This window comes from Oncorhynchus masou, chromosome 22 (genome assembly GCF_036934945.1).
Source record: "Oncorhynchus masou masou isolate Uvic2021 chromosome 22, UVic_Omas_1.1, whole genome shotgun sequence".
Taxonomy (NCBI): domain Eukaryota; kingdom Metazoa; phylum Chordata; class Actinopteri; order Salmoniformes; family Salmonidae; genus Oncorhynchus; species Oncorhynchus masou.
In genome coordinates this window covers 41,081,316-41,105,421 of record NC_088233.1, presented here as the reverse complement: position 1 = coordinate 41,105,421, position 24,106 = coordinate 41,081,316, and the positions used below count along the sequence as shown (strand labels likewise).

General features: G+C 42.7%; 1 protein-coding gene across 2 annotated transcripts in view; it reads left to right on the top strand.

Moving 5' to 3' along the window:
- The window catches only part of LOC135508732 (protein kinase C-binding protein NELL2a-like), a 99,318-nt gene that overhangs the window by 8,835 nt on the left and 66,377 nt on the right, over nucleotides 1-24,106 (top strand). For both annotated transcript variants that reach the window (XM_064928961.1, XM_064928960.1), the window contains exons 3-12: nucleotides 2,780-2,930; nucleotides 6,233-6,406; nucleotides 7,374-7,470; nucleotides 9,680-9,752; nucleotides 9,844-9,926; nucleotides 10,228-10,356; nucleotides 13,358-13,460; nucleotides 15,426-15,517; nucleotides 17,559-17,664; nucleotides 18,000-18,128. In XM_064928961.1, coding sequence (XP_064785033.1) covers nucleotides 2,780-2,930; nucleotides 6,233-6,406; nucleotides 7,374-7,470; nucleotides 9,680-9,752; nucleotides 9,844-9,926; nucleotides 10,228-10,356; nucleotides 13,358-13,460; nucleotides 15,426-15,517; nucleotides 17,559-17,664; nucleotides 18,000-18,128 — 1,137 coding nt within the window. The remainder of the gene's footprint in view (nucleotides 1-2,779; nucleotides 2,931-6,232; nucleotides 6,407-7,373; nucleotides 7,471-9,679; nucleotides 9,753-9,843; nucleotides 9,927-10,227; nucleotides 10,357-13,357; nucleotides 13,461-15,425; nucleotides 15,518-17,558; nucleotides 17,665-17,999; nucleotides 18,129-24,106) is intronic.

Here is a 24,106-nt window from a genome sequence, read left to right as displayed (position 1 = left end):
TTATTATGAAGAGTGGCCACTTAGATTTAATTATTCATTCAGAGGCTTTCTGTTGCTACCATCAGGTTACTGCTGGGCAGACTAATCTGGTACATGTCACCATTGCATCTGTCCCACCTCAGCCAATGACACTTTAATGACACCAGCTGTGGTGAGAGGACGCAGTCTAGCGTTGCATCTGTCTAGTGGACCTAAAAACCAGACAACCTTTTTTTGTTGTTGACAGAAACGACTCAAAACATGGCCTCCCCATGGAGTAGCCTAGCCAGCATCCGACAGATGCTAATGCTAGCAGCACACGTTACTTCCCTGAAGACTGTATAACGTGCTTGTCTCCTATCACACGCATCGTCGACTACTCTACATGCTCTCCCTGCACAGTGTCAGGCTTCATCGTGGCCTTGGTAGTGTTTGCAGATTGCATTGTGTTAATTGTCTACTCCCACCAGCTGGAAGTTAAATGTTTATGCGCTGAGGAGAGGCAGCGATGCTAGCTTAGCTTCCCGTAGTGCTAAAGAATGCCATCCTGCATGAGTCCCCTGGCAGGAGTCAACCCTTTGATGTGATCGCTTCTGAGAAATGTCATCATTTATTGATGCTTCCATTAAAGTAGCATAGACGTTTGGGGAGAGTCAGGGGAGAGGGTGGCACACTGGTGGGACTGGAGAACTGAAGACTAGCTACAGAAGACTAGCTAGGCTACACAGAGATCTGAAAATAATATGTAATATACTGTATATATACAGTACCAGTCAAAAGTTTGGACACACTTACTCATTCAAGGGTTTATTTTTACTATTTTCTACATTGTCAGAAAATAGTGCAGACATCAAAACTATGAAATAACACATATGGAATCATGTAGTAACCAAAAAATTGTTAAACAAATCAAAATTGATTTTAGATTTAGATTCTTCAAAGTAGCTACCCTTGCCATCATGACAGCTTTGCACACTCTTGGCATTCTCTCAACCAACTTCACCTGGAATGCTTTTCCAACAGTCTTGAAGGAGTTCCCACATATGCTAAGCACTTGATGGCTGCTTTTTCTTCACTCTGTGGTCCAACTCATCCCAAATCAACTCAATTGGGTTGAGGTCGGGTGTTTGTGGAGGCCAGGTCTTCTGATGCAGCACTCCATCACTCTCCTTCTTGGTCAACTAGCCCTTACACTGCCTGGAGGTGTGTTGGGTCATTGTCCTGTTGAAAAACAACTGATAGTCCCACTAAGTGTAAACCAGATGGGATGGCATTTTGCTGCAGAATACTGCGGTAGCCATGCAGATCACCATGCATAATGCCAAGCGTCTGCTGGAGTGGTGGAAAGCTTGCCGCCATTGGATTTTGTTGCAGTAGAAACATGTTCTCTGGAGTGACGAATCACACTTCACCATCTGGTGAAGGAGAATGCTACCTGCCCCAATTCTTAGTGACGACTGTAAAGTTTGGTGGAGGAGGAATAATGGTCTGGGGCTGTTTTCATGGTTTGGGCTTGGCCCCTTAATTCCAGTGAAGGGAAATCTTAACGCTACAGCATACAATGACATTCTAGACGATTCTGGGCTTCCAAATGTGGCAACAGTTTGGGGAAGGCCCTTACCTGTTTCAGCATGACAATGCCCCTGTGCAAAAAGCGAGGTCCGTACAGAAATGGTTTGTTGAGATCGGTGTAGAAGAACAGGACTGGCCTGTGCAGAGCTCTGACCTCAACCCCATAAAAACACATTTGGGATGAATTGGAACGCCAACTGCAAGCCAGGCCTAATCACCCAACATCAGTGCCCGCAGCAAGTCCCCGCAGCAATGTTCCAACATCCAGTGGAAAGCCTTCCCAGAAGAGTGGAGGCTGTTATAGCAGCAAAGGAGGACCAACTCCATATTAATGCCCAGGATTTTGGAATGAGATATTTGACAACCAGGTGTCCACATACTCTTGGTCATGCAGTGTATATATATATATATATATATAATTTTGCATTTCACAGGAAATTTCCTTCATCAACAGGGTGACCAGATTAAGATCCTACATCTGAGCAAAGAATGTTCATGTTTGCTCAACCGTAATGCTATCTCAGACATATCCATTATTTTGGGCATAATGTGTATTAATGACAGGGAGAACGGTGTTACTCTGTCACTGAAACTTTACATAAAGACAGTAGGATGCAGGAAAATTAAACAAGCCACAAACAATTCACAATGCCTCAGTTGTTGGTACAGACAGGCAAAAGAGACAATCCACTCTTGAAATTACAGCAGAACACAGCTGGCTATTTCAGCTCCTCAAAACCTCTGATCAATCTCCGACAGGCAGCTTCAGAGCTCCACCTTCGGGTTTCAGCTTTATCTGCCAGCCGAGACAAATCGATAGAAAGACATGGAAGTGAAGAAGAAGAAGAACGCAGGGGCTCTGTGTTATATATGTATATACATATACATATATATACATACATACATACACACATACATATATACAGTATGTATATGTGTCCACCACACAGAGCCCCTGCGTTCTTCTTCTTCACTTCCATGTCTTACAATATAAGTGAAGAAGAAGAAGAAGAAGAAGAACGCAGCGGCTCTGTGTTATATATATATATATATGATGAGGTAATAATATCAAGGATAACCAATCTGCAACAATGATAGATAACCTCTAATGAATGGAAACACATGGAAATGAAATGCGTAAATTAATAATACTAATGTATTTGAATTCTCAAGTGCTACTGCAATATTGTCTTTTTAATTATCAAACTGCCACTTGTTCTTTTCCCAGGTTCGTCCAGGGAGGTGAAGGCCCCTGAGGATGTGTCTGCGCGGATGCTCCAGAAGTTGAGGGGCCGGACTGAGTTCACCGTGCTGGTCACCCTGAAACAGGAGCACCTCAACTCTGGGGTCATCCTCTCCATCCACCACTCTGAACAGAGGTACGGCCAGATTCCTTACACTACTTACTGAATACAATGCTGGAGTCCTCACAATACACACCGAACCCAATGTCAGAGATCTCACAAAGCACACTAATCACACACACACACACACACACACACACACACACACACACACACACACACACACACACACACACACACACACACACACACACACACACACACACACACACACACACACACACACACACACACACGTCAGAAGCTGCCACTTACTTATTTGTTTAAATGTATGTACATTTTAAAGTATTTTGTCTTTAAGGTATTTTCCGTTATGTGTCGGACCCCAGTAAGACTAGCTGTCGCTACTGGCGTGGGCTAATGGGGGTCCTAATAAATAAAATAAAAATATAAAAAATACTGATTTGATAACTGCAGCACTAACAGACCTGTAATGGGTGCGTGTTGGTGGCAGTGAAGTCAGGCGTAGGAGAACGGACTTGGTAAAAACAGAGTTGTTTAATAAATACTGATAAAACTCCAAAAACCAAAATGTACAAAATAACAAAAGTGGGTACAAAACCCGTCACACACCAACATAATACATGCACATCACATACAAGCAAACAATCTCCGACAAGGACATGAGGAGAAACAGAGGGTTAAATACACAACATGTAATTGATGGGATTGGAACCAGGTGTGAAGGAAGACAAGACAAAACCAATGGGAAATGAAAAATGGATCAGTGATGGCTGGAAGGCTGGTGACTTCGACTGCCGAACACCTCCCGAACAAGGAGAGGGACCGACTTCAGCGGAAATCGTGACAAGACCAGACTTAGCAAATGACCGTGTACGGCACGATCACATTTTATTCCTAGTGCAGCACTAAAGCAAACACAGGCCCATTGTGGTTGTGAACAGAAAGGTGATGAGCCTCCCTCCCCTTCCCAGTTAGTTAGCATGCTGATCTGTTTTCCATTAGCTAGCTGTGCAGCCAGCAGATCAGACTGGTAATCAGAATGCCACATAATGTGTTGATTGAACTGTGTACATTAAAGTCAGCACAAAGTAAAGACCTCACTGCAATGTTAATGACTTTCCCCAGCTCTGATAAGCCCATCCAGGCTGTGTGTTCACTGCATGCCACAGGCTCGCTTCACTGTTTCATTTGGTTTAGAAATGGTTTGCTGGGTGATCCCGGCAGGCAGAGTTACTGGATTTGTGCAGCTGGTATATTGTTCATGGCTGGGGCGGAAAAACTCCTTATATCGGTTTGTAGATAAATCAACTCCAGTTCCTCTTCAGTACAGTTCCTCTTCTAAGTGGTTGTTTTTCTTTTGAATAATACTTTGAAGCGAGTAGCTCCAAAGAAATCTCTGTCTTTAAAGCCAGAGCTGATGACTCTTTATTGGCAACTCGGGCAGCTCTTTCCATTAGTGTCACTTCATATAGGGAATCTCTATGGACTGGATAGATGGAAGGCAGGAGTTTCCTGAAATACCAATGTACCCCTGTCCCCATGAGTTTACTCCTCTCACTCACATCACATGGTTGTACTAGTGTTTGGTGTTGTGGCTCACTGAAGCTCTCATTAACAGCCATCGAGTAGCATTAAGTTTGCACATATTCCTGGGATTGAATCTTGAAAGGGTTATCAGACCTAAAGAGACCATGATTCTTTGAAACAGGGTGAGGCAGTTATATTCCACCATGGGGTGTGAGGTGAGAGATCTACTTTACTGAAAGGATTCTGGGAATGAAGAGGAACTGTTCAGCTGTCTGTAGAACTATGGGTGTGGTCAGTCCTCTATTGTACTGCCTTTTACCTCTGTTAGAGATGTTGAATTGGGTAGAAAGGGATGTGTGTGTGTGTGTGTGTGTGTGTGTGTGTGTGTGTGTGTGTGTGTGTGTGTGTGTGTGTGTGTGTGTGTGTGTGTGTGTGTGTGTGTGTGTGTGTGTGTGTGTGTGTGTGTGTGTGTATAGCAATTCCCCTCTCCATATTCCATCTGCTCATTATTCCTGGTTCCACACGAGACAAACTCAAAGTTACAGTCAAAAGTTTGGACACACATACTCATTCAAGGGTTTTTCTTTATTTTGCTATTTTCAACAATAACAAATATGGAATCATGTAATAACCAAAAAAGTGTTAAACAAATCAAAATATGTTTTAGATCATTATCCCGTTGAGAAACAAATTATAGTCCCACTAAGCAGAAAATAGTTGGGATGGCGTATTGCTGCAAAATGCTGTGGTAGCCATGCTGGTTAAGTGTGCCTTGAATTCTAAATAACACAGACAATATCACCAGCAAAGCACCCCCACACCATCACACCTTCTCCTCCGGTGGGAACCACACATGTGGAGATCATCCGTTCACCTCCTCTGCATCTCACAAAGACACAGCGGTTGGAACCAAAAATCTCAAATTTGGACTCATCAGACCAAAGGACAGATTTCCACCGGTCTAATGTCTATTGCTCATGTTTCTTGGTTTCAAGTAAGTCTATTCTTCTTATTTGTGTCCTTTAGTAGTGGTTTATTTGCAGCAATTCGACCATGAAGGCCTGATTCATACAGTTTCTTCTGAACAGTTGATTTTGAGATGTGTCTATTACTTGTACTCTGTGAAGCATTTATTTGGGTTGCAATCTGAGGTGTAGTTAACTCTAATGAACTTATCCTCTAGAGCAGAGGTAATTCTGGGTCTTCTATTCCTGTGGCGGTCCTCATGAGAGCTAGTTTCATCATAGCACTTGTTGAGTTTTGCGACTGCACAAAGTATTTGAAATTTTCCGGATTGACTGACCTTCATGTCTTAATTAAAGTAATGATGGACTGTCATTTCTCTTTGCTTATTTGAGTTGTTCTTGCCATAATATGGACTTGGTCTTTTACCAAATAGGGCTGTCTTCTGTATACCACCTCTACCTTGTCAACACAGCTGATTGGCTCAAACGCATTAAGGAGGAAAGAAAATGAACTTTTAACAAGGCACACCTTTTAATTGAAATGCATTCCAGGTGACTACCTCATGAAGCTGGTTGAGAGAATGCTAAGAGTGTGAAGAGCTGTCATCACGGCAAAGGGTGTCTACTTTGAAGATTCTCAAATATTAAATATAATTTGATTTGTTTAACACTTTTTTGGTTACTACATGATTCCATATGTGTTATTTCATAGTTTTGACGTCTTCACTATTATTCTACAGTGTAAAAAATAGTAAAAGTAAAGAAAGACCCTTGAATTAATAGGTTTGTCCAAACCTTTTGACTGCCACTGTATGTCTAAATCAATTCCTTTCTCCATATTCTGTCCACTTGTCCATTCAGGTTCCTGGAGTTGGAGAGCAGTGGGCAACGCAGTGAGGTGCGTCTCCACTACCGCACCAAGGGTCAGCAGGCCCACACTGAGGTGTTTCCCTACAGCCTGGCAGACGGACAATGGCACAAGGTCTCTGTGGCAGTCAGCGCCTCCCACATCATATTGCACGTTGACTGCAACAGGTACGCTTCATAAACAGTGCCATAATAATGAAACTAATCAGGTTTCATTTATTCCAGTATCAGTATCAGTGTTCATTCATTGTCCGTTTAGGATTTTTACTTTACCTTCTATAACAATATTTTAATGTTTGATTTGTTTGCAATAAATAATTCCTTCATGACTCAAAACAATTATGGAAAACATCAGTTTTTATTGATGTAAAACAACTGCTAAGTTGAGAACTGCTAGCTAACTTTCCAGCACAAGTCAACAACTTCGGGAGGGCAAGCTTGCAAAATAGATCCAGAGAAATCTGACTACCCCTAGTGGCGAAAGTAAAAAGTGCAACCCGAGTCAGTCAAAGAGGAGAAGCATTCTTCTCATGAAGGAAACGTTTGTTTGATGAAATAGCGCCATACTAAGACAAAAGAAATGTGACACAATGTGTAAATGATAACAAATTAGTGCACGATATTAAGACATTTATTAAAATTCTGGAACTGAATTCTGAAATTGAACAAGAGGCTACAAAATAGGATTTTGATTCCTATGCAACGTTCTACTAATAGGAATACTTCACTGTTAGTTTTGTCCTTTTATTCTTTTTGTTTGAACAGTAAAACAGTCAGCATGGAGAAAGGCCAATAAAACCACTTAGAATTTATTTGTTGCCATGTACTACCCATAAAGCATATTTAGAACTTGTATTATTCAGAAACATAAAATATGGTCAAAAATTGGAAAAAATCTGTGATATGATATTTTGGCCATATCGCCCAGCCCTGAGGCTAAGTAAGATGACAGAACAGGGTGTTTTTAGTGTTAGGGGCATTATTACTATTCCGTTTATTCAAATATTATTGTTTTAGTGGCAGTAGTAAGAGAAGGTGTGGTGTAGTTGGCAATTATGTTTAATGATTAGCGGTAATCATTTTTTGCTGACCCTCTGTGTTGTTTTGACCTGTTTCTGTCTTTCTGTCTTTGTAGAATCTATGAGAGGGTGGTGGAGATCCCGTTCATGGACATACCCGATGACGCAACTTTCTGGCTGGGACAGAGGAACAGCGCCCATGGCTTCTTCAAGGTAAATATGACATGTTTTGTAAAGCTGAAAACTCTTCACGGTGGCCTGTGTTTGACGGTGCGTCATAAACGGTGATGATGCTGCTTGATAAATTATTCAAATCATTGAGGAGAAAATGAAGCGCGTTGGCTCATGGACCTTGTTTTCCCACAATCCACGTACTCCACACACACTTCCCATCCTTGGCTGTTTAACCATTGACTTTATTTATCAAGTCTGGGAATTTAATTGGTCACATTTCTCAAGTTTGCCAATGTAAATGTTACATTCTTTCTCTCCCCTCCCTCATATTAAGAATGAATTGACATGTTTGTCCCATATATTGTCCCCCCCCCCCTTATTTACTGCTGCTGTGCATAGCCAGCGTAATTATCCCAGAAACACTGATTTGCTAGAAATCTGTAAAGGCCTTTGGAATGGACCGTGCTCACTAAACATGCCCCATTGTTATATCAGACTAGAAGATGTATCGCCCCTCACACAGGTTTAATCCCCCCAGGAACACCTTCCCACAGGGATAAGTTAGAGTATATTGTCCTCTCATCTGCCTTTAACGACACTGGTGGTGCTTTGTGTCTGCTGTCGGGACAAACTGATCACCAGAATGTGTGTCTGTGCGTGTGTGTGTGTCTGTGTCTGTGTACATATTGCCTCCGTGTGTGTAGGTACGACTGCCTCTTTGTGTATTGGTCTGTGTGTGTGTGTGTCGCTTCTGGCTGTTGCATTTCCCTCAGCGTTAATTGGCAGATGAAAGAAGACTTGGAGGTCACTCACTAGTCTTGCCGTGTGCCCACCACACCTTTCCCTCCCTGATTAGTCCTGGGAAAGGAAAGCCACATCTCTTCTAACGAAAAAAAAAACAACCTTAATTAACATATCAGACACTCCCTCTTTGTCTCTGTTTGTATAGGGGTTTAGAGGAACCAAAAAAAAAGGTTGCTTCCATAACAGTCTAGTGGCAGACACTTTTATCACAGAAATGGATGCTGCCCATTCAGCAGTTCAATATTATACATCCTTCATACACTGAGTATACCAAACATCAGGAACACCTCATGTTATACCATGATGTATATGAGGGAGAAATCCTTAGGATGACTCACAATTGACGACTAATTAAGTTGCACTTAGATCCTAATCTTTCATTACCAGACACTTTGAACGGTTTACCCCTGTAGGCTACGTCTGGGAAGCAGCTCGTTTTGACAGTAATCATCCGCCCAATAACATTTAACACGTCGGGCATACATTCATCAGTGATACGTACATGCGTTATCTTCCCTAGTCTGGCGGTTTTTCAGCCTTCCACTGAGTCAGAGTCTAAATGACCGGGAGATGGAAACATGTTTAATGAAACATGACTCATTCCTGCTTCCATCTGACCTGATGTTGCCATGAGGAATCAGCGAATTGGGTTCTTTCGATTTGAATGTATGGCCAGTAAATTGAAGTAGCAAGACAATTTAAAAAAACAATTTCTCATAAGTTGCGCCGCTCCAAAAAATCCACTCAAGGAATGGAAGGGGCCAGGTTTCCATGGTTACCGCGTGTCTGGATGTGCGGTTCGGCCACAGGACGAAAGGCTATCAAATTAAGAGACCTATGAATCAAATTGAAACTGTATCTCATAGTTATGCTTATCAAAAGGAATCAGGAGAAAACAGAAATCGCTATTACATTCATGACTCCCGTATCATTGGTTCACTTTGCATCCAATTTCAGTCCAATTATCTCACCACACAGACTGTACCAGTCCAGAGAACACATAACTCAGAATAAACTTGTCAGACTGCCTCCCCGATATTGAAACACACATTTCCAGTAACATTCACTAAATATTTCATACATTTGTTTTCTGATAACAGTATTTATTGAGGTTGTGCAAGATTTGAAGATGATAAATTGCGTGTGTGTGTGTGTGTGTGTGTGTCTATGTGTATGTGTGCGTGCGTGCGTATGTGCCTGCATGCCACAGTAAATTAACAATAAACTAGACCATGTTTCATCTCTGTTATCTCTCCTCAACCTATTGCGCATTAGTTTCCTTAGCTTCTCTTTATATAACACCATCCACTGCATTGATGATGGCTATCCTCTCATTTCAGGTGCTATCTGTGATCAAGTAGGACACATTTAGTCTGAAGAGACAGTATGCTCTGTGCTGGCTGTAACTAAGTCTGTTTTTTTCTGTGTGGGTGTGTGTCTGCAGGGTGTAATGCAGGATGTTCAGATACTAGTCCTGCCTCAGGGATTCATCTCTCAGTGCCCAGATCTCAACCGGAGTGAGTCCACACCTATTGTATTGTAATGTTATTCACCTGTAACATTAAGGCATGTCTACACATGTTGGATCTGTGGTCGGTTCTTTTCTAGCATGCCCAACCTGCAATGACTTCCACGGACTGGTGCAGAAGATCATGGAACTGCAGGATATCTTAGCCAAGACATCCAGCAAGGTACTGGGATGTATCCTGGTTATACACCTTTGTTGTCAAGGGTGATATCTTGGGCTATTCGTTTCTGCTTCAATATATTTCCTTCACCATCAAAGATGCAACCATACTGGCTATGGTCTACCTTCTTATATGAATCTACTTTGATAATGTTATACTGTGAAGATCTCCTTTAGTGCATGGTCGCTTGTTTTATGTGGGCTTGTTTTATGTGTATAGAGATGGATGATATGCACCGATCTGAGGCTCACTCCCCCCTCTGCCTCCCCCTTCCTCCCTTTGTATCTGGGCTTGGCGTGGCCAGCTGTCCAGGGCGGAGGAGAAGATGAATGGTCTGGATGGATGCTATTGTGAGAGGACCTGCAGTGTCAAGGGGGTCGTCTACAGAGAGGACGAGTCCTGGACAGATGGCTGCAGGAACTGCACTTGCACGGTGGGCTATGTGTGTGTGTGTGTGTGTGTGTGTGTGTGTGTGTGTGTGTGTGTGTGTGTGTGTGTGTGTGTGTGTATGTGTGGGTGTGTGTGTGTGTGTGAGTGTGTGTGTGGGTGGTGTGTGTGTGTTTCAATGGCCCCATTGTAGACCCTGCCTTTGTTTTGGGCTTCAGTTCATCAAGTGTTGGTGGGGAGGCGGGGCCATACCCCATTGTTGATGGCTTATGTTCTCATTACTGCATTGGATTGAAAGGAGTGTTGCCCTAGATTCCCAAATAAAACAGGACAGAAAACAAGAAGGATAGAAAATGTACGCAGTAACTTGGATTATACAGATAGAGCTGCAGGACAGCCATGCTGGACATACCCTCTCTAGGGTCTACTTTCCTCTTCACCAAGCAAGAATGATTAGAAAATGAAGTTATGAGCATAACTATATACCACATCAACAGACATATTTCACCCCCTGTCATTCTACCAGCTATAAGACACCAATTCCTCTCTATGCCACTGAACTAGGGATGGGGGTTTGAAATAATTTAATATAATTTTTTGTCAGATATCCAGATATTTTAGAAAGTATATATTTTTTACGTTTTTAACTTGAGCACTGCTGCGCAAGGGAGAGAGGTTGGCAAGGGAGAGAGGTTGGCGCTCTATTCCTGCAGCTGTGGAGGGGCTGTGTGTGTGGGAGCGAGGAGACGAAGGGAGAGAGAGACGCAGTAGCTGACTCGGCTACAGCCAAGACGAACTAACTTGTAGCAGCCACAATGTTATTTATCATCCCATATTATAGTGCCTGTCTTGTCTGGAGTAGACTAGAGAAGCCAGCCAGCTAGCTAAGTTAGCCAGCTATAGCTAGCTACGCTAATTGAGGCCAAATGATGCCCTTTCACCCCAACCCCATTCAGATAAAACAACAGCCTAGCTATTGCTGGCTCATTGGAGCCTACTCCTCATTTCACAAACCTTTAATTCCAAAATTTTATTCCATCTTGCATTGTATTAGTGAACTCTCACTCCACTTGCTACACATGGAGCCACTTTGACTGACCAACATAAACAACAATCAACACATGTGAAGGCAACTTGTGGGCAACCGGTCTTTTTTATGGGGCGCACATCATAAAAACTACATTGAAAAGTTTTTTGTTTTATTAAATGAATAATTTGAAATGTAATGTTATATCCTTGTATGTAACAATGTCACATGGATATTTTTTATTTACGTTAAAGGTCCAAGGCAGCTGTTTTTATCTCAATATAAAATAATTTCTGGGTAACAATTAAGTACCTTAATGTGTCACACAATTTTTCTAGGACTGTCTGGGAGTGCTCTGAGTTGTGAGGGAAAACTGAAAACTAGCTGTTATTGGCAGAGACGTTTAGAACTCTCTTTATTATTGTTCTATCAACTCCTTTACCGTCTGGTGATGTCATCAGGCAGGCCAAAACTCCATCCCACCAAAACAGGCTAACATTTCAGGATGTCTTTTCCAACAGCTTGTTCACAATTTCACAGTATTATTCCCTCATCAGTGTGTAAATATATCTAAAACCCAGGGAAATCATGTTTTTTGACTGCACTGGGCCTTTAAAATAGCATAAATGAATACAATATTCAGTATTCGAATACTAACGTCCATTCGGATATTCGAAAAATAACTGTGAATGTCCCTACAATGAACTCCTCAAATGAGCGGATCTGCGCCAGCTGATGAGATCCCGTAATGAGTATCATTTTTTATTCAACTAGGCAAGTCCATTGAGAACAAATTGTTATTTACAATGATGGCGTATTGTGTGACACCCTATGGAACTCCCAATCCCAGCCAGATGTGATGTAGCTTGGATTTGAACCAGCTACTGTAGTGACTCCTCTTGCACTCAGATGCAGTGTCCTAGACCGCTGCGCCACTCAGGACCACTGTGAATGTACATATCTTTCACCTAATTACTCTCCACAGATGATCATTATCAACAGCGATTTGTTTCACCCACTCGTCCAATGAATCGTCGGTGCTCATAGACTTGTCGTGTCCTCGATGAAGACTGCAATTACGCCATTAGATAGACATGTTCGTTACGTTGCGTGTGGCAATTAGCCGCAACCTTTCAAACTAAAAGGTCACAGCATTAAGATGGTATCAAATATAGTGGATGAGTCAGTCCATGTTTCTTTAAGTAGAGTTCAGTTCTCAGGGAGGAATGTGGGTGAGTTACAGAGGTAGAAGCATCTCGTACTTAGTCAATTCTTAATGAATATCTTATAGAGACTCTAGGGGAAGAAGGCTGGGGCATCATTTCATCTTAACCTAGGTTATGGCAAACATTTTTTTACTCTCATTTACTGCATTTGTACACAATTTAAAAACTCAAAAATGCCATTTGGAGAGCCGCAAAAACAAGCAAAATGGACTCCATCCATTATCACCGTGTACAGTAGCTGTAGCTCTATTCACCTCAGTCAATAGGGGACTGAACATTCTACAAACAGCTGCCTGCTTATGCACTAGCTCAGCACCGGGATTACAACTTTAGTTTAGTTTCATGTCTAGTCAAACAGCAGTTCCCTTAGCCAAAGCCTTCTACTACAGCCATCTTTACCTCTGCAATGTGTTGAGAAAAAGTCCTGCTGGTTCCTTGCAGCTGTGTCGATGTGCTTTCCCACAGAGAGGAAGATGTGAAGCGAAAGGTTTCATTCTCGCCCAAATCTGTCCAAAATAAGCCCAATGCATTTCTATGGGCTTATTTTGGTCCTAAGCTTGTCGCCTTGCCTTCCCGCCTTTGGGACAACGACTTCCATTGTTAGGGCCGAGACATGAGCATCTCGTCATTATATGCAGATCTCTGCTCTCCATAAAGCGAGCCGGACATTACAAACAGCCTTCCTTCATCTCCCAGGCATCCGCAACTCCCAATTGAGGTCAGTGGAAGAAGGTTGTGTTTAATACTGTTGCCTGTCAGTTTCAGTGACTTCCTGTCATTTCTCTCTCCCACAGAATGGCACAGTGCAGTGTGAGACCATCTCCTGCCCATTCCCTCAGTGCCCAGCGGGCACCACGCCTGCCTACGTGAAGGGCGCCTGCTGCATGGAGTGCCAACGTGAGTGAAATGTCTTAACACACACACATACACATGCACAGATGGACGTACACACAGATGGGCGTACAAACACAGATGGACAAACACACACACGGACACATGCGCATGCACACACAAAAACACTCCATAAAGGCTGTCTGACAACTGACCACAGCTCTGCATTGCTAAACTGCTCCCTGAGATGCTCCGTCCTTTTGCATATACATGGACCAATTATTTAACAGCCAGCTTATCAACACAGGTGGCTACATTGACACAAACGGGAAACAGACACCAGGGCTCCGCAGGATGTGAGATGAACTAGTTCCTGTTTACACTAGACAGGATGATGCTACTGTATGAGGCGGGGGAGCTCATCATGGACTTTCAAATCGAATTTAACATTTAAAAAATGTATTTGAAGTTGAGGAAAAACAACATGAAAAACATGTTTATCTGGAGAAAGAAAATGTAATTCTGAGATGGATGCAGGATGCCGTTGGAGTAGCCTTGTGTCTGGCTGAGCAGACCATGAAACATTAAGATAAATGTCTGTCTGTTTTATTTGATCAATAACCGCTTAGCCCGTGGATGTGTTCTTTTCAGATAAATAATTCTGTTTCATCACGTATCTACACAGAGAGGTTTTTTCTAGCAGACTTGGAAGATAGGAGGAAAGCAGCGCTATTATCCTCCTATATACAGGGCCTTACCACTTATATTTCCTCAATGTCTGTTTTCAACATAGAGATGGATTTCAGAGAATATTAGCTCCATAGTGAGTGATGTGTTTACCTTTCAAAAGCAATAGAAGCAGTATAGTTCCTGAGATGACATTCCTCTTAAACATGCATGCTGTACGTCACAACATTCCAAGGTTCTCTCAACATTGTGTTTGGTCTCAATAAGCCTATTGTTATTACTAAGAAGAGCTAGTTCCACTGTATAACGTGTGGCAGACTATATATTTTTAGAGGCCTGGGTTACACAGTACATCTTTTCAAGTGTAAATTGAATTAATTTAAACTCACTGCCATACTCACACACACACACACACACCATCAACACACACATAAACACGCGCAAGCTGATCCATGGGAATCAGACTCAGTCAAACTATTCATACCAGATTGGTTTGACTCTTTATCAAAGGGAATCCATTAGCTTAGCCCGCTAATCATGCTGTGTTGGCATAAACACTCCCTCTCCCTACCCAACTCTGCACTGCGCTGTGACAGGCGCAGGGGGTTGAAAGGCCTTTAAGCATCCTAATCTGACATCAACACACTGGTATAAATCCTCCTTAACTCTGCCACCTCTGTGTCTCTGTGTACAGCACTGAGGTAGACAAAGACAGGGCTCATTAAGCTTGCTTTGGTGTTAGAGACTCAAAGGAAGACTCCCTCTCCAAATGCAAACCTTATCTGTTCACCTACTGTATATTACCTCCTCACGGAGCGGGAGGCAGGGAGCTAGGTTCTGGTTCGGATGACTTGTCAAGCACAATGTTTTTAATAGCTTTTTCAAAACTTCATCAATGCTTTTCCTGGTAATCAATTTAGTTCGTTTTTACTGGTTCTTGTGCCGATATAATATTCACAGTTTGATTGACGGGTGAAATGGCTTGGGGGTTAGGGTTTGGCCTATATACGTTTTCCTCTAGCAATTCTGATAATCAGGTAGCCTATCCACTCAAACCTCCACATCAAACTGACATATTTAATAGGATTTTCTGCCCAAGTAATATCATCGCCTTTCCCCCAGTCATACTGTGTCACGTTGAAGTCCAATGCTCCCACTCTGTTTTCAGATAGGGACAGTCATGAAAATCTTTCCTATGTGGCTTCACCGCATTAGGTTACCACAGACTGCCACAGTATAGTGAATATCACCTTTTTTTGTGCGCTGCCGTTTGTGTGTGTGTGTGTGTGTATATGTGTGTATGTGTGTATATGTGTGTATGTGTGTGTGTGCGTCTATTTCCAGTGGTATGCCTGTTCAAAAAAGAAGAGTTGGTGGAGGGAGCTCAGAAAGCTGTACGTGACAACTCCGGCAGATGCCAGCTGTCCGAGTGCAGGGTGAGTACACAGCCCTTATGAAAGCGTACTATTGGTGTTTTCCTACCTATATCACTACTTGGTTTAAACAAACTCCCACAACTGCCACGAAAAGACAATAATTCAAGCAACCAGGCACTTACAGTGTATAAATTTTCAACACAAGGTGTAGGACAGCCTCGTTAAATAGTGATTCCAGACTAGAGTTGCTCTCATCAGGCCAGAGGCTAAATCAAGCCTGAATGAGAGACTGCAGTCGGCCGTCAACATCAGCTAAATTTATTGATCTGTTTTTTCCTATGCGCTCTATGTGGAAAGTAAATGGGCAGAACTGAGTAATTGAGTTTCCAGGAGGGGCCCAAACCGTCACAGCATGACAATCACTGTTTCGATCAATCATCATCAAATATAGCTCCTATATTCCTGTATGACCATATAGATTGTGCAGTGTGAGACTGATGGCTGTATGGTGAGATCAGACACCTGGCCCATTGGCAGCCCTTGCTTTCTGACTGCAACTGCTGTCTTATACAGACACAGGCACTGACATAGCTACAGACACGTATAGACACATAGGCACAGGCGGACACGGAAGCAGTCCCAGACATAGGCTGCAGATCAAAGGGCTGTGTAATGGGGTCAGTGTGAGACATCCTGGTCCTACAGTCTCAAGCAGGATGGCCGTCTGGGTAAGCAAGCCTAAGTATCTTAAATTGAGTGATCATTGTTTTTCTTTCATTTTTCTTACCAAGCTAAATTATCATTGGCACATCATTTTGCTTTTATATTAACCTGACAATGACCTAATACAAGTAATATATCTTATTTCAACATATTCTTCTAGATATTTTACCTAATAAGATGTTTAAGGTTAAATAACATGATTGAGGTAAAATATCTTTAAAAATATCTGGGGAAAGAATGAATGGCCTGTCTTCATTTTGCTTATGTTGACCTAAAAAAGACTGATCTGCCAATGACCTGAAAATAATACTTGAAGTGAAGTGTTAAATTAAGTGAAGTGTTAAATTAAGTGAAGTGTTAAATTAAGTGAAGTGTTAAATTAAGTGAAGTGTTAAATTAAGTGAAATGTTAAATTAAGTGAAGTGTTAAATTAAGTGAAGTGTTAAATTAAGTGAAGTGTTAAATTAAGTGAAGTGTTAAATTAAGTGAAGTGTTAAATTAAGTGAAGTGTTAAATTAAGTGAAGTGTTAAATTAAGTGAAGTGTTAAATTAAGTGAAGTGTTAAATTAAGTGAAGTGTTAAATTAAGTGAAGTGTTAAATTAAGTGAAGTGTTAAATTAAGTGAAGTGTTAAATTAAGTGAAGTGTTAAATTAAGTGAAGTGTTAAATTAAGTGCATTATCACTCAATTTAAGATATTTAGTCTTGATTAGACATTTTTGCAGTGTGCTGCTGGTTTTGGGAGTTTTTGTTGTTGTTTGGGGGGGTGACAAACATAGGGACACAACTATTTGATGTATATTTATAGTGGCTGACCTCACCCTGTGTGGAACGTAGCTAGTCATAGATGTGTTCTGAGTTGGTTTGTTTGATTGCTATTTCTCTGGCTGAGTGTTTCTCGGTTGTGTGTTAATGATGTTATTAAGGATCATGAATCAGCATCAGTCAGGTAGACAGGGTGGAGAGGAGTCAGGGCATTAAAGATGGCTGTTAAAGAGATGGTGGGAGAGGGAGCCCCCTAATTACATTTACTCAGTCTAATCACACAATCGGGGACAATTGCACTGGTTTCATATCCTTCGCTGTTCAATTTGTTATCATAAACCTCACTAGATAAGAGAATCAACACGCAGAGTCTTACTACAGCGCAGAAGCGCTTAACACTAACCTGAAATATGTATACATTACTGCTATTGACCATCATTATGTCATTTTAGTTGGGAAGTTGTGCACAGTAGAGAGGGAAGCACACCATGCATGCCTAATTGCCTCTGATTAAATTTGTGCCTTATCAAATCTGTGGGAAACCAGCAGCTGAGCTAATCTAACCCTAATGAGGTTGTGTCTCATATTGTTTCTCATTGTTTCCCTGTTACTAGGAGACGGCTATGCATCAGGTCGTCATGACTACCCCCTGTCCTGAGCTCAACTGTCCAGAGTCCGAGCAAGTCAACCTCACCGACAGGTGCTGCAAAGTCTGCAGAGGTATTGGAAAATACACACTCCTGCCTTTAAAGGCATTTCACTGTACATTAAAACGTGAAACTCTATATCAGTGGTTTCCAACCAGAGGTACTAGGACCCCTGGGGGTACTTGGCTTATCAACAGGGGGTAGTTAATAAAACTCATGAGACTATAGGTAATATTCAGTTGGTGGTACAGTAACCGAATAAGGTTGGGAACCACTGCTCTACAAAACAGATTACAAACCTAAAAAGAATCAGCAAATCATTACAGGAATCATTGCAACAACAGAAAAACACCTGGACTCAGTCTGAGAGGAGTGCCCTGTGTGTAACCTCTGACCTCTGTGCCCTAGGTCATGATTTCTGTGCGGAGGGCCACGGCTGTGTGGAGCACTCTGACTGTATTAACTTGGAGGCTGGGGCCCGCTGCAGCTGCAAGGATGGCTTCCGCCCGCTCCGAGATGACAACGCATACTGCGAAGGTACACAAAGGATTCTAGTAGAATAACATATAATATATATATATATACATAATAATATATATCAAAAATTGAAAGAAGAAAGACTTCCAACACATTGAGAGATGACATACTGTTGGACAGACTGTCTGCTGTAATTTGTGTAGAGGTATTAGTCATAGGTACGGATTGTGCGTTCACGTGCTATTCGGAACTAGGACACTCTGAAATTTCCGACTTGCTAAGTGATTGTAGTTTATATACAGTATGTGCCGCGTTCAACCAGTTAGCAAGTCGGAAAGTGTCCGATCCAGGGACTTACTTTCACCGACAGTCAAATCACTGTATGCTTTTGTCTGCTTTCGGTCAGTCTCTACTGTGTATTGACATGAACATACAGAACGCTCCCTAGCTGTGTTTGTCTCACTGCCAAGAACGCATGATGAGCAGAGACCCTCATAAGTAGTGCTATTCATCATGAATGTGGGAATATTCATTGCTGATAGCATGTCACACTGATGTTTCAGGCCATGATGTTAACTCTAGTAAAACAAACGGGGCCAATTGCAGCCATCGACAGCTACTATATTATTCCCAGCTGATCTCTCATTAAACCATCAATACGCACTAAATTCACCCGCACAGCTGATCTTATTTGCAACCATTATTGGTTGCCACATTATCGCTCCCTGAAAGATGATGTCGGTGTTAACTTGCGTGCTACCAAAGTCTTTCGAGATATTTTCACCCTCTTGTGGGTGTTATCATCAAAAACAACTTGGGACCTACTTTTTGAGAAGACTAAGGGCGGTTGATCTATTTGACAATCATCCTGTACAAATGAAATAAAGTATTTCCTCATTAGCTGTGGCAATGTACCGACACGTTGTATGAATGGAAAACTAATGCTGGTGTAGCTCATGTTATTTGATTTGTTTTCAATTCATGTAATCCATTAAATGCAACTGTCTTATCAAGATAAAATATCCCGGGACTATTTGAAATGTGTAACTAAATCAAGTCGATTGAGTTTTATAATCTGTATTTTTTTAATCAAATGAAAAATGCAGGCTAATAGTTATTTTAATTTTTTTATTTTTTTATTTCACCTTTATTTCACCAGGTAGGCTAGTTGAGAACAAGTTCTCATTTGCAACTGCGACCTGGCCAAGATAAAGCATAGCAGTGTGAACAGACAACACAGAGTTACACATGGAGTAAACAATTAACAAGTCAATAACACAGTAGAAAAAGAAAAAAAAGATTCTATATACATTGTGTGCAAAAGGCATGAGGAGGTAGGCGGATAATTACAATTTTGCAGATTAACACTGGAGTGATAAATGATCAGATGGTCATGTACAGGTAGAGATATTGGTGTGCAAAAAAGCAGAAAAGTAAATAAATATAAACAGTATGGGGATGAGGTAGGTAAAATTGGGTGGGCTATTTACCAGTAGACTATGTACAGCTGCAGGGATCGGTTAGCTGCTCAGATAGCAGATGTTTGAAGTTGGTGAGGGAGATAAAGGTCTCCAACTTCAGCGATGAATATATATTATATTATTTAGCCATTTAAGGTGAAACGTTTGAATGAATAAGACCTATTACGTCTATATTCTTATACTCAAATGCGATTTTGTTTACATTCATCAGCCTTACGGTTTCCGGTGCTCCTGATAGGTCGATATTTCACTGGGGGCGGGAGTAGAGAGCAGACGCAGCTGTCTGGTATCATAATCACTTGACACGGAAACAACAAGAGATCAAATGATCTGCGGGGGTTTTTTCTTGTGGGTTTTTGGTTGCAAGCAAGTCTGCTTTAACACACTAGTGCATGTAATCTCCCTGTTATTAGCGTTTGAAGAAATCCAGCTGTAATGCGTAGCACATCGCTACGTTCCGCCTGTTGGTTGCCATACACCCAATGCGTTTGATCTTTTCATGATTGTTTTCTTATATAACAGATGCTGATATGTTACATACTCTATGGCGATTTGGCCTCTTACTTTTGAAGATTGGAAAATGTGTCAATACTTCAAGGACATTTAATCACATGGACTGCCTACTAAAATACATGCAAAAAAAACATTATATAAACAAACTGTGAATATAGATGTCTTCGCCGGTCCTTCCCTTCCTCAGTGGAAATTCCCACATACGTCTTTGCTTCTTACTCTACGGAATCTTCCTGGGATGATCAGAGAAGTGACTTCTCCATCTGCGGTGCTGTAAAATCTACAATGTTCACCCAACTCATAGTAATACATGTGGAGCTAAATCTATGGATGACGTTGATGACAAGCGCAAATAAGCCATCAAATCTCGACTCCATATCCCTTTCATCCTCGTTGTTTCACTCCGTGCCTGTATGCATACATGCCCTACTTTTACCAAGCTGATGAATTCCCTCCAACTTCTCTCTTCTGTCACCTTCACCAGCAATCAGTGCGATGTCTTTGATTACATGTTCATTGGCTCTAATAACCAGGAGGGGAAAGGCATGTGTTAAGAAGATAACAGCCATTCCTGACCTCCTCTCAGTCTGTTTTAACATGCTAAATATGATCAGTTGTTCAGGTAATTATAATGTCTCAGGGAATTTGCATAATTGAAGATGCTATCAGCCCCCTGTCTCCAATTAATGGAGTATAAAGGTCTCTGGGCTGCAGGTTAAGCTCCTGCCGCATGGCACCACCTCCACCTCAACTCATCACCTCCACCTAAACTCACCACCTCAACTCACCACCTAAATTGACCACCTCCACCTCAACTCACCACCTTAACTCACCACCTCCACCTCAACTCACCATCTAAACTCACCACCTCCACCTCAAATCACCACCTCAACTCACCACCTAAATTGACCACCTCCACCTCAACTCACCACCTAAACTAACCACCTCCACCTCAACTCACCATCTAAACTCACCACCTCCACCTCAACTCACCACCTAAACTCACCACCTCCACCTCAACTCACCACCTCCACCTCAACTCACCACCTCCACCTCAACTCACCACCTAAACTCACCACCTAAACTCACCACCTCCACCTCAACTCACCACCTAAACTCACCACCTCAACTCAACTCACCACCTCCACCTCAACTCACCATCTAAACTCACCACCTCCACCTCAACTCACCATCTAAACTCACCACCTCCACCTCAACTCACCACCTCCACCTCAACTCACCACCTAAACTCACCACCTCCACCTCAACTCACCACCTGCACCTCAACTCACCACCTAAACTCACCACCTCCACCTCAACTCACCACCTAAACTCACCACCTCCACCTCAACTCACCACCTAAACTCACCACCTCAACTCACCACCTCCACTCACCACCTCAACTCACCACCTAAACTCAACACCTCCACCTAAACTCACCACCTCAACTCTCCACCTCAACTCACCACCTAAACTCACCACCTCCACCTCAACTCACCACCTCAACTCACCACCTCAACTCACCACCTCAACTCACCACCTCCACCTCAACTCACCACCTCAACTCACCACCTCAACTCACCACCTCAACTCACCACCTCAACTCACCACCTCAACTCACCACCTAAACTCACCACCTCAACTCACCACCTCCATTCACCACCTCAACTCACCACCTAAACTCAACACCTCCACCTCAACTCACCACCTAAACTCACCACCTCCACCTCAACTCACCACCTAAACTCACCACCTCAACTCTCCACCTCAACTCACCACCTAAACTCACCACCTCCACCTCAACTCACCACCTCAACTCACCAACTCACCACCCACCTCACCACCTCAACTCACCACAACTCACCACCTCCACCTCAACTCACCACCTCCTCACCACCTCCACCTCAACTCACCACCTCAACTCACCACCTCAACTCACCACCTCAACTCACCACCTCCACCTCACCACCTAAACTCACCACCTCCACCTCAACTCACCACCTCAACTCACCACCTCCACCTCACCACCTCCACTCACCACCTCAACTCACCACCACCTCCTCAACCTCCACTCACCACCTCCACCTCAACTCACCACCTCAACTCACCACCTCACCACCTAAACTCACCACCTCCAACAACTCACCTAAACCTCATCTCACCACCTCTAAACTCACCACCTCCACCTCAACTCACCACCTAAACTCACCAACACCTCCACCTCAACTCACCACCTAAACTCACCACATCCACCTCAACTCACCACCTCAACTCACCACCTCCACCTCACCACCTAAACTCACCACCTCCACCTCAACTCACCACCTCAACTCACCACCTCCACCTCAACTCACCACCTCCACTCACCACCTCAACTCACCACCTAAACTCACCACCTCCACCTCAACTCACCACCTCCACTCACCACCTCCACCTCAACTCACCACCTCAACTCACCACCTCCACCTCAACTCACCACCTAAACTCACCACCTCCACCTCAACTCACAACCTAAACTCACCACCTAAACTCACCACCTCCACCTAAACTCACCACCTCCACCTCACCACCTCCACCTCAACTCACCACCTAAACTCACCACCTCCACCTCAACTCACCACCTAAACTCACCACCTCCACCTCCCTCCGCTGCGTACTGACTGCACCACTTCTCAAGCCAGCAGAGACTGGTGCTTTTGCCCACTCTAAGTTGGAGGGAAGAAGTTTGGTAAATACTTGTAAATCTAGGAGGAAGACGTGTCCAAGTTCCTGTACACCCAGGGTAAATGTGAAGGTCGAAATTGTGTGCCTATTTCAATATAGGTTTTTGGCTCTATTTCACTTACATGTAGTTGCATCCAGTATCCCCTGAGAGAAGATGCTGAAACACCCAACAGCAGTATTGTGACATGTTTGGAAATGAATAAGATCTATAGTTGTTTCAATGCCAGCCATTCCATTCAACACAGTGGTAGTTAGAACCAGACTCATCTCGAGAGCGACTCAGGTCCCTGTATGAAATTGGATGGGGGTGTGAAGAGGGTTACTTCTGAAACTGCAGAGGGACAAAATTGACTCAATTTTCTGATGTTCTCACAAAAGCAATTGATTTTTTTGAGGGGCTTCTGGAAATCATTTACACTATGAGTATTGTGCCCTGCAAAAAGAATCGGAATCGCCAACATAGTTGTTTTGAGGATCACACAAGTGTCTGAGAGAATGTTGGTGTTCCTATAATAGTCGGGACAAAGGTAGCTACACCATTTTGCTGTTGAGGGTTGGTATACATCAGTATACAGATGGAATAGCTGTTTGTCAGCCTCAGTATCAGACCACAGAACACATGAGATGGATTCCAATAGACAGGCTCATGTGCTACACACAATATACATAATGTACACAATATACATAATGTACACAATATACATAATGTACACAATATACATAATGTACATAAAGTACGCCGTGTACACGTACAATTCCCTTCAGCCATCTGGTTGGCATCAGATCGGTGTGGTATCTCAGGAAAATACATACACTGGCTCTTTAAAACAGTCCTAGGTCACTGATGTGCTGAACATAGCCTATGAGATCACTCCTGTGTAAATGTTTCATAGAAGCAGTGGTAGCAGAGCCTCAGGGGGAGACTCTCCTCTCCCAGCCTCTCTCTGCTCATAGAGTGCTGTTCTCTCAGACAGAAAAGCACAGGGCCCCATCCCCTCAGAAGGCAGTCGTGTAGAAGGCATATTTTCCATCACAGATCCATGTGATGGGTAGTGTATTAAACATCTCTATTAGAGTGAAAGCCAAGCTGCTGTGGCCAAGTGACAGACTGTGATTGGCTCTAGATTGAGTCATCTGTAAAGCGCCCAAGGTTGAAGCTAATATTAGTACTCGAGTACCACAGGAGAAAAGGGACGGAGCAGCTCGCATTGTTTTCTTATACTCAAATAATTGTTTTCATATTATTTTCTGGCGTATCTGAAAATGAGTATAGTGTCGCTTTTCTTCAAAGACCTCCTTTATTCAGATGATTCACTCACA